Source organism: Parasteatoda tepidariorum, chromosome 12 (assembly GCF_982258835.1).
Source record: "Parasteatoda tepidariorum strain Cologne lab strain chromosome 12, Ptep-v5.0, whole genome shotgun sequence".
Taxonomy (NCBI): Eukaryota; Metazoa; Arthropoda; class Arachnida; order Araneae; family Theridiidae; genus Parasteatoda; species Parasteatoda tepidariorum.
In genome coordinates, this window is record NC_141766.1 from 6,051,959 (window position 1) to 6,064,028 (window position 12,070).

General features: G+C 27.8%; 1 protein-coding gene across 2 annotated transcripts in view; it reads left to right on the forward strand.

Annotated features, from left to right (window-relative positions):
* The first annotated feature begins 1,246 nt into the window (after positions 1 to 1,246).
* LOC107453361 (MICOS complex subunit Mic60) overlaps positions 1,247 to 12,070 on the forward strand; it is a 37,440-nt gene continuing 26,616 nt past the window's right edge. Inside the window, exons 1-4 of one of the 2 annotated variants that reach the window (XM_016070163.5) lie at positions 1,247 to 1,464; positions 4,124 to 4,173; positions 6,162 to 6,329; positions 10,680 to 10,773. In XM_016070163.5, the coding sequence (XP_015925649.1) occupies positions 1,426 to 1,464; positions 4,124 to 4,173; positions 6,162 to 6,329; positions 10,680 to 10,773 (351 nt within the window). In that variant the 5' untranslated portion in view covers positions 1,247 to 1,425. The remainder of the gene's footprint in view (positions 1,465 to 4,123; positions 4,174 to 6,161; positions 6,330 to 10,679; positions 10,774 to 12,070) is intronic. The other variant, XM_016070164.5, reaches the window with a different exon arrangement.

The window sequence follows — 12,070 nt, forward strand, 5'->3', positions numbered from 1 at the left end:
TCAAACGCATTTATACAAAATTGTAAGAATAAAAAGTTACATAACTCATCTTAATTTCACCTATATTAAACAGTCCCGCAGTGGACTGCAGGTTTGGTTCCCAGCAGATCACCGAAGACAAGCATGGCTGGTTGCGGTCAGTGTGAGGGTGGGTGATCGCTTAGATCAGTTTGTGTAGGGACCGAGGGTGTGCGGTATTGGTCCTCGTTAAACTGTTCTACCGTAAAGTGCTCAACTTCGAGTGCAGGTCGTTGGGCTACCGAAGCAGGGGTGCCATCCCCTCTACAGAGGATCAAAATTGCGATGGCATATCTTCGGATCATCCTCAGGGATGGTTCCCAGACAGTCTCCAATAGTTTATTGTGCAGCTCTAGTGCGACGTAAATGAACTATAACTACAACTATATTAAAGAGCCGTGTGCCAAAATCGATTTACAACCGCTCGTATTCCAATAACCTTGGTCGCAATCTACATCCATCCATATCTATCCATAACTCTCTGTTTTGAGAGCCAGCTTTCACCGTCAAAACATATTAAAGGCGCATGCGTGAGTGCATAACAATAGGAGCCGTTTTTCTGTGGACCCTGTCTCGAGGAACTAGCTTTTGGTGACAGAATTCGCTTAGCGGCCATCCATTTCAGTAGATCACCAAAGAATGGGTGGTGTTTTCAATACAAATGTAAACAATAACAATCTCGAGCTCTATACCTGTTCTAGTTCAGGTTAGAAAGTTTGCCACTGCTTACTACAGCTTACTCTGAGAGGCGATATTTTTAAACGGATAATTTTGTTTTCAATAAAAGAAGTAAATCAGATAATTTCCGAGTTCAAATCTGCCGTACTTCATAAGATATTAATGTTATTAAGCAATTCTGGTGAGTTTGAAGTAAAAATTTGTTTCAGTTATTTATAGATATATTGCTAAAAAAGGTGACATGGTTGCTAGATTTTGAATAACTCGCTTTTTTGACAGTCCTGATTTGGCCTCTTTCCATTTGTTTGTTACTGTTAGTTCTTGTTGCAAGCTGTGCACCACCTTATGTTTGTGTAAGCACCTTTAGCATTGCAAACACAAGTATTGTTAGCATTGTAAATACAAGTAATAAGTAATCAAATACCACGTTTGCAAGAATCTCAAAACACAATTATCACATTGTGAGCCAAATGGCTTTAAAATACATTAGAAACAGTAACCCGGAAGTATAGGCGGTATGGAGCTTGCAGCGTTTCCTAGTGTGAAAAACACCATCCATAAAAAGTCAGGCATTAAAGACATTGCGTTCCTAAATAGCGACCCGTTAAATATCAATAGAGGCATAGAACAAAAAACAACTTGAACTTCAACTTGAAGTTGTTTACTTTTACGCTATATTCTGTTCAAGGACTATTTAAAAATTCTATTTTAATAATAAGGCAATCGATCATGTGGCGGTCACTAAAGCAAGCTGCTGTAAAATCTAAAGTATGATGTGTTATTTTGTTAATCTGTTGTAGATATATTTTTTCCCTTCGAAATATTGTAATATTTCATATTGTGAAGTCAAGAAATGAAAAGATTGATATTGCTGTATAAAGAGGCGATTACTTTCAATGATCGACTTTAAGTTATAATTCATTAAATATTTTTAACTTAGGGTGATCTACTAATTTTTATATTTTTCTTATTAATTAGTATATATGATACTCGATTACATTACTTGGGAAAGTAATTAGAGTAGGGTGCTAGTGGAAAAAATAAAGCCCTTAATTATAATTATAAAAATTGCAATTTTTGAAATTAAAGTCGTTATTTGATAGATTATAGTGCAATTATTTACCAACATTGTAAATTTGTGGGTTTGAGTCAAGGCCATAGAACCAGGGGTTGGTTATGTAGGAATTCAACCCTCCTCCCGAAATATTTCATTTTATTATATTAGAGAAAGTAATTTTTACTTGAGATTTTTATAAGTAATACATATTATTTATTTTTAATAACAATTACTATTTATTTGTTTTAAATAATAATATAATACATTTAATAATTATTTGTTTAATAAAAATAATTATTTGATGTTCTTCCATAATATATCAGTTGTGAGAAAAGGTTTACAATTTACTTATAAAAAGCTTTCTCGTTCAGGAGGAAACAGGACATCAGAACATTCCAACATTTGACCTTCTGCTTATATTCTATACCTGTTTGACCTACTGTAGATTTTTAAAAGTATGCATTTATTATATATATATATTTACATCCCTTCACCCCTCGAAAAAGAGATCTCGGCTATGGTCCTGATTTGAGGTACCCTGAGAGTTAATAACCAGAGTTTTCCCTAGGAATAAAAAAAGGCAGGGTGTTGCCTCTTAAAAATGGGCACTGTAAGTTTCTAAAGAGCACTCATCAACACCATAAAAATTTACCAAAATGTGGAATATTATGTATCAACTGAATTTGATCTTCAACAATTTTTAAATTATCCTTTTGTACTATTTTATGTGTATATTTTAAAAAATGATTATCTTTCATCAGAATATGAGAAAAATTTGTAGTTTATAAGAATAATTAATTGCATGCTAATAAATAATCAGTAGGCATAAATTTTTTTCAAAACAATTAAACTAAAAAAGAATTATTAATTGGTAAACCTGAAAGATTTTTTTATAATTTGAACTAAAAATTTTGAGAAAAATGAGCATTTAAAGTTGCATTTTTATTTATTTTTTTTAAAAAAAGTTATTTATTTAAAAAAGAATTTTAAAATTTAAAACCATTGAAAAATTTATTAATGTCCCCCCTCCTGAAAAAGAGATACTTATAAAAATTTAACGAGTTTAGAATAATACTAGCAAAGTAAATATTTGTAACTGTAATCAAAATACAGAACTTCTTTTACTTCAAGAAGGGGACTGACAGGAAGGGAACAGAATCGCAGCAACATTGTCGCAGAACGTTACAGAGTTCTTGCAGAAAGATTTTTCTCTTGAAAAGTAAAAATAAATAAATAAAATTACCTTTATTTATTTTTTGACAGAAATTTACCTGTTATATTTAAATCATGCTTTGAGATAATCACTTTTAGACGCGCTCAATATATGCTGATAGTATCGTAAATTGATGTATTGTATTTTCGTCAGTTATTATATTGATTTTCACCTGGATTTTAAATATCCCGATAAACAACATGGAAAATTTTAATCGTGTGTTTGAGTATTTACTTTTTAAGGCACTAATTCTGTCAAATTTTATCAGTTATTGCTATTGATTTCTCCATAGTTTTTAAATCCGATATTTTTTATACGACATTATTTTTATACAACTGCCTAATCAAGAAACGAAACACACATTTGAGGTGTCCGATTCACCTAATTTTGTTGTCTATCTTTTTTTTTCGCGAAGTACTACTACGGATTTAAGGATTTTAAATTTTTTTTTATTGTGATGAATAATTGCAAAAGGTGAAGAAATAATTTCTGCGTCCTCCCTACCAATAAAATACAAAAATGTTACCTATAACATTAGAATAAAAATTACATGTTCAATTAAAAAAAATTATATATGTTTTTTTTTGTAAACACAGCACTTTTGTTATTTTAAATTAGTAACATACATGTTTATTATTATTAAAAGTATCTTGCAGAAAGATATTAGTGCTAGAGAGTTATGTCACAGACAGCTCGAAAAAATTCTGCCACAGGGGGGACAGCCTTATACTAAGTTAAAATGATACTGAGAAACTTTTGACCTTAAGCTAAAGTGTTGATAAATAATCATTATATGTAAAAAAAATATGGGGTATAAACTAATTGAGTTGAATTGTAACAAATTTGAAAAAATTCATTAAATGGTTTTTTAAGATATTAGTTAAATAAAAGTGATATAAAATTTCGTAAAATTATACATAAGCTATATGAATTTTTGATTAATTTTTTAAAGCTTATGTATTATTAAATTTTTTAAAAAAATAGCTTTTTGGGTTTTAAAAATGCTTCAGAAAATTATTGGGCATGCGTCCCCCTGTGCTCCCCTATACTTATGTTACACAATATCCGTTTTATCATATGTTGTTTATATTGTATTACTGCATATTGTTTAAACTAACATATGTATTATTCTAATTTATAATTTATATTCATTTTAGTTTCATAATAAGAGGATTCACCGCCAATATTCTAATGAATCATCATCAAGGTATTTTGAAATATTTTATTTTTGTTTAAAAAAATTTTTAATTATAAAATTGTGAAATTAAAAAAGTTTTATTTTTGAATAAATTTAAAAATGAGTGCTTGTTTTGTACTTTAGTTATAAATAATTATTGTCATATATGTTTTTTATAATTATTTTGTAAGAACATTAATTATACTATCTCAGGTTACAAATATTTCAAACTATTGCATTTGTTCCTTTTTTGTTCAAGTTTTATATTTCTCTAAGAAAGAAATAGTAAGAGTTTGAAATTTTTTTATTTTATTATAGTCTTTGATTATATTTTACTATAGTCTTTGATCTATTATCATTAAAGAATTTTGTTGGAAAATTATTCATAAAAACATAGTTAAGAATATGGGATGGTCATTTGTGGAGAATATAGATGTTAATGGTTTAATAACTGACTAAAAATTCATAACTGATATCAGAATGCACTTGTGGGCATTAGGTTAAGAGCGAGACTGGGAAGTATAGCTGGTGACCACTTGCTACTAGAAGCTAATTTATTGTTTGCCACTTTTAGTGTCCAAAGTACTTTAATAATAATTTTGCTTCTAAATTGTTATAAAAAAGTATTTATTTTGTTTAGTTTAAAAAATACTATTATTATTAATAACTAATAACATTATTGTATAATTTCATTATATGAATAATTCTTAGCACATGACGTTAATTCATTTTCAAAAGGGATATTTTTGTTTTGACAATTTAAAATTGTTATGCATACTCATTCTAATATCTCTACTACACTACTAAAAAAATTAAAATGCAATTCCATAAAAAATATTCTTCAAATACTGCTATACACTAAATATCACTACATATTTATTACAAATTAATATTTATGACTAATTGAGATATTTGAAGTTCTGTACACAAATCGCTAATTTCATGAAAATCAATTATGTAGATATGATCTGTGGATGTATGAATGGATCCGCCCTATAAACGGGTGCGACATATGGTGTGGCAGAATTCGAATTCTTGGCCATAGATGGCGCCACTGAAAAACAAGAAACGCACACTCTGCCTTAAATTTGCTCGATTTCACCAGGCAGGCCCGTGTGGCCAGTGGCATTAGAACCAACCAACCAACATTATTTTTTGGTACCACTTAATTTTTTTAGTCGCCATTGGCGAGTGGCAACTGCTAATCTTGCCATTTAGCTATAGGATTAATAAGTTTTGTATCATAAGATTATAAATTTACGTTCAACATTTTTGAAGATATTTTTAACTCAAAAAATTGATGTTTTTTGTTTTCCCTTTCAAAAATGATGAAAAAATTATTTTTGTCTTAAGGTCCTTTTTCTTAAATTTCTAATATTTTTACTCAATAAAAATGAAATTTTATTGTTTGGACTTATTATATTGTATATTGTTCAAATAAATGAAATTAATGAATTTGTATAAATGACCAATATGTCTACACTTTGTTTAAAGAGTTATTAGACTGACATATACAATGGAAAGTCCCATATCTGGAATCATCGGGACTTCTTCAAGTCTGGGAAATAGATTTTTCTACATAATAGGTTTTTCATTTCAGGACTTTTTATCAGGAAAAATCTACTTTTTAAATATTATTCTTTTACTTACATTATATCCATTTATTACGGATCGCTAACTTTAAGATTAAAGTTTGTTTTTAGAAAAACTTTTCAAAGATTTTTTATTCATTTTGATTATTAAAATGTGTCTTGGAAGCAGAAATTTCGGGAAAATGGATGTCTGGATAATAGACTTAGTACTGTATTGTTTATTATAATTATTGGCTCTGTCTATCCTAGTTATATTGCAAATTACATTCTTATATGCAGTGCTAAGTAAAAGTTTAAAAAATTATATTTCTTTTTAATTCTAGTAGATATTTCAATTAAATAAGCTTTTTGTCATGAAAATAATTGCTTTTCGAATCTATATTTTAATTTCTTTTTTGTCGTTTCTAAAACCTACATATTTTTCAGTAAATCAGGAAAAGTAGCTCTTATAATTGCTGCTACTGGAGCTGGATTAACAACAGCTGCTGTGTATAGCAAGTATGATCCCAAATTGAAAAGTATATTTGAAAAAAATATTCCATATATTGATGAACTATACAAACTGCTACCAGATGCCAGTGAGTCTAAAAGTTCGTAAGTAGGAAAGTATTACTTTTGAACAATATGAGAATAACAGCTGTAATAGTTTTCTGACTCCCTAATTAAATTCGAGTAGGACCTAATAAATTATGGAGAAATATTTTTAAAATTATACTTAGATGATGTAATTTATTAAAGTATGTAGACAGGTTGTATGTGAGATAGAAAGCAACTAAACTAGAAAAGAATAGAACTCAACTTTTAAAAAAATACACTTTTCATTTTCTTCCTTGTTTTAATTAAAATGTTTCAATTATTAGAGTAAATATTTTTACTAAATAACCTTATATCCACTCTCTACATTACAGAGATTATTATAGTTTATGTAAGTGAAGTTAGTCCAGAAGCTTAACATTACTTCAAATTTTGTCTTTGTGTCATAAAAGATGCAGCTCTAACATGATACAGCTCTTTTACAGTCTCTAAAGTAGGCATTGCTGAAAGAACTTGCCTTTTTTTTCTTGTAAATTCTAGAAATCTCTCTGAGACTACCTTTGAATTCCAAAATTTGAGTTAGAAATTTCTTTAACACATTCTTTTAATGCAATATGCTCAAGTTTTAAAGATTAAACATTATTCTCGGATTGTTTTTTTAATACATAGTTGCCATCGATATTTAAGTTGTTTACCATTTGTTCTGAGTCAAGAACTCGAGCAGCTTTCATGAAATTTAACGCTGGTTGGCAAAACTTGGGCCCACAAATGAAGGTCAATCAGGGATAAGTTTCTAAAAGAATTCTTAAAATTAAGAAAGGTGAAGTTGCATGAAAAAAAAAAACATTAAGGAAAGTTTATCTAGCAAATGAAGACATTTTGCTGAAAAACAAAAAGTATTCATACATTTTTAATGCATTTTAGCACAATTTGTAGAGCTCTAGCCGTGAAAAAACAGGCTAAAATGAAAACTTCTTTCTCTTCTCACATAAAAAATGATGAACTCTGTAATTAGTTCAAAGGCATGATATACTAAGTGGTTGAAAATGCATGCTCTCTGTCCTTAATTGCTTTTAATTTCTCTCCAGAATTATGTATCTTTTAGCATGATTTAATTACTTGGTTCTCCTTTTTTTCTTCTTCTTCAGAAAGGTAAATCTATATTTGGGAAAGTTTCTAGAGTGGACTCTTTATTTTCATAACCTCCCTCTTATTTCATGTGTATCATAGTGCTGTTCTAGCAACAATTGGTTTTGTGAGTAAATGACAACAGTTCTTTGCATTGTCTGTGTTCACACATTTTGTTTTTTAATTTCTCTAATTGTATCATTGAATTTAATGACTTCATTCTCAACTTGTTGATTTTTTTGTTTTTTTGCTAGCTTTGTGTGGGATTTAAAGATAACTAATTTGAAAATTATTGTTTTCCTTAATAATATTTTTTCAAAAAATCAATTAAATAAAAGTTTGTGAATGAGATAAATCCATAAAAAATAATTTAGAGACTTGGGTGATAATAAAGATACATCAAAGTTAAATAAAAAAGAAATAATTGTATAAATTATTTATTCTTTATTTAACTTCTTCGTAACACTTTTTGGAAATTTAAAAATTATGTAAGATGATTTAAATGCTCTAGTAAGTCTATTAAAAAGTGTAAAACACAGAGACATAAACATATTGAGAGAAAATAAATTCTGAAAGCACAGAACTTTTAAAAAGTAAAATAAAACTGCAGAACAGTATGTAATGATTATACTTGGAAGAATAAATCCTAAGAGTGAAATAAAAAGAAAACCACACAGCAAGTTAAGCAATTGCTAGTCAGAAAATGCTCTGAAGCTCTAAATAAAAGTACTGAGACTAAAAGGTACTTTTAAAAACTTTTCTCTTTCCAGAAAACCACCCCACAAATAAAACTACTGATAGTCAGAAAGAGTTTTAAAGATCTAAATATAAATACTGAGGCTAAAAGTACTTTGGAAGACTTTTTTAAGGATTATAAAAATGTAAAATACAGGATTTTTTTAAAAAAATATGCATATATTTAGACCAGATATATTGTTTTTATTTGATAATTTTTTTTTCTCCATCCAAGTTGTAAGTTTTTTCTGCATTTTTCTCTTTTAAGTTTTAATCAGGAAATCGAGAAATGGAATAATAGGAATGGTAATTATGTTATATATCATTTACTATTTATAATTTTACTTATATTTATAACAGATTTAGGTGAAACAAAATTGTAAGACACATCTCTACGTACATTAAAAGAAAGTACTAAGAAGAAATGTTTGATAAATTTGTATTCAAATAATGTTTTAAAGTTCACAACCTTTTTCTGCTTATCAAGACTATATGACTATATTCTTTACTTAAAGGAAAAATATATTAATTTGACCTATAGACCAATTTTGACCAAGTATAGCCATTTTTGGCTCTTGTGCCTATAAACTTCAACCAACCAACCTTCAAATAATGTTGTCTGTGTATTCAAGTTGCTTTTTACTATGTTATTATTATTTAGTAAATGTATTTATTATAGTATTTATTAGTATGAGAGCCAAACTATGCCTCCATGCAGCTTATCCATTTTTGTTCTAAATTTAGAAATTATTACTTGTTTTATTTGTTATAATTATTGTTATAGTGTTGTCATATATGTTATAATTTTTGTCTTAGATTTTTTTATTTTTTTTGTAAGAACATTAAATATAATATCTCAGCTTATAATTGTTCAAAGCTATTACATTTCTGCCTTTTTTTCTTATAATATATAATAAGTTATAAAAAATAAGATTTTGAAATTTTTTATACCATCATTTGAAACTAGTAAAGTATCATTAAAGAATTTGTTGGAAAATTATCCATCAAAACATATTTAAGAATATGGGATGGTCATTTGTGCACAATATAGATGTCCATGGTTTAATAAACTCAAAACTAATATCTGATACTATAATAATAATGGATTCATAATGGACAATAGGATAGATTAGTTTTGCATCATAAAATTATAAATTACATTTAATATTTGTGAAGATATTTTTAACTCATAAATATGTTGTATTTTATTTTCTCTTTTGAAAATATTACAATTATTATTAAAAAAAAAAACTACAATACTAGGCGGAGTATTTTTTCTTGTCTTAAGTTTTTGTGCATTTTTCTCCTTTTTTTTTTTTTTTTTTTTTTTTTTTTTTTTAAAGCTTAAATCAAGAAGTTGAGAGCTGGAATAAATAGGGATGATGATGATATTATACACCATTTAATATTTATAATTTCATTTATATTTACTTCAGATTTAAGTGAAACAAAATTGTAAGACAAATTGTAACTGTAAGAGCTAAATTCTGCCTCCATGTAGCTTATCAATTCTTGTTCCAATAATCACATGCTTACAAGTTTCTTAGATCAAAAAATATCTTCATATTCAACATTTCATTTGTAATTTTTCTGATATAGGGTTAGTCGCAGTATTCACAAATGCATTAAAGCTGAGACATGATTTATTGATCCTTAAAGAGTGCTTAAAGCTCAATCAGTTAAAAGAAGTTAATATACTAACTCTGAAATTTCTTTGTATATAACAGACATATTCTTCCTCTGGCTTTTGTATTAAACTTTCACTTTCTAGCTAACAGGCAGGAAAGATCTGCACTTACTCATAGCATCTGATGCTATGAGTAATTCCTACATAGCATTTATGTGCTATGTAGAAAACATTAGCTTTTTCCTGTTTGGCATGTAACTCTCAGGAACTGAGAGCAATTTTATATAGTTTTCTTCCAAGTGGCATAAGAGAAAAAGTGGTTTTATCATCTTCCACTTGTATAATGGAGAACACACTAAACTGGTTTTGAAACTGAACAGATGCCTTATTTTATCTTTGCTTTAGTTCTATATGACCTTGTGATTGACTAGTGAATATTTTAATTGATATTGCCAATCCTTGTTGCTATATGATTCAATTTTTTTTAACCAATTAATGTCCAAGTTGCAATTATATTAATATTTTGCATAATAGTAATGAATTTCCTGAACTCAATTGGAAAATTACTAAAAAATGTCATACATAAAAAATTTTTTGTTTTGAATTTTTGTAAAATATAGAAGTGTGATGCAAATTGTGTGCAACACAATGCAATCATTTTATTTTTTGAAATATTTACAGAGTGTAATTTATTTATTAATAATTAAATAAACATTACCTTTCTTTTAGACATTAAGAAAAAATATGTTTAAGTCTATCTATGTTAAGTTGTAAATTTGTTTGAAAAATCCTTAAAATTGGTATGTGGTCTCTTACTGATAATACCTGTCATAATAACTACTTTAATAACTAGTTAAATGAAATACCTGTCTGTGTCAAAATTGTGCAATTTTACTTATATCTTTCTGTATGTGTTTCAGATCATCCAAAACATTATCAGATGACAAGAAGGAGTCTGCAATGGCACCCAGCTTATTGAAAAAGAAACTAGAGCGTGAAAAAGCTGCAATAGAGGTGTGATCTGTGTTATTTTTAAATATATATTGTGTTCTTTTTTTATGCTATGAGTTTTATTTAGTTTTTGCTGTTACTGTTTTTTCTCTCTTTTTTTTGTAGTTAAAATTAGTTTGGGAGTTTACAGATGTTGAAACTATAGTTATTTAGAGTAATTCTAAATTGTTATATATTCCACTTGAAATAGAACATTTTGTTAAATCTTCCAAGAAATTAAAATGGTATTTACTATTAAGATGCATTTATAATATTATTAAACACTCTGAAACAGCTTAATGAAAGCATTAATATTGTATGTATTTTTAATTGTACTATAATATTAAAAAAAAAAAGTTACTTTTATTGGATCGTATGTAAAGAAATAATTCTTCTAATGTGCAATTTGAAATTCGATGAACGAAATAATATTGTGTTGAAACTTTGACCATGTGAAAATCTATTAAAATGATAAAGAAAACTACATGGATTTGCGATGGAATCGTCGTTAATACAGTGGGTTGAGAAATAATTATATTAAATATTTGATTTGGAATTTACAGCATGCTATAATGGCGTATTAAACTATCGAGATTTTAAAAACCAGGTGGAAATTTACAACATTAGCTGCCTAGATTAATATGTCGTAGTAACATAGATTTACATGTCGTTGTAAAATGAAATTGACTTCAATTATCTTCTATTTGTTATTTTTTTATTAAATGAGGTTGTTTATCTTAAGGACCTTTTATCCAGAAAAATCGATTTCCTGTACTTGCCGAAGTCCCGTCGATTCCAGATATGGGACTTCCTACTGTATAACACTTTAATAGTTTATAATAATAAAAAGAGAAATCAAATCATATCAAATTTTTCTTCTTTGTTTACAATTTGTTAATAGTTTATAATTATTTTTCCTATGTATTCACCCAACGTTAATAAAGTCTTTTGCCTTTAAAATAAAGACATCATGAATATTAAAGAAAAAGACTCAAAATGACACCTTAAGTCCTGGATATGCGATGTAATCAAAATGATTCTACCTGAAAAACGGCTCTGTTAGTCTAAATACCGTACACTCTCGATTATCCGTGCGCGGATTATCCGGTTTGCGGATTATCCGTGCTCATTCAGGAGTCACACAAAAAATATAAAGAGAAATATTTTCAAGTTTTATAACACTACCAAATTTTTCGAAGCAATATTCGTTATTGAATTGCAGTATATGGAATATCAGCAGCATGGTGAAAGGTAAAGTGTTTATCACGATAGTGGAGAAAGATCATACCGCTTGATAAATAATCTTCTTCAAATATTCAAG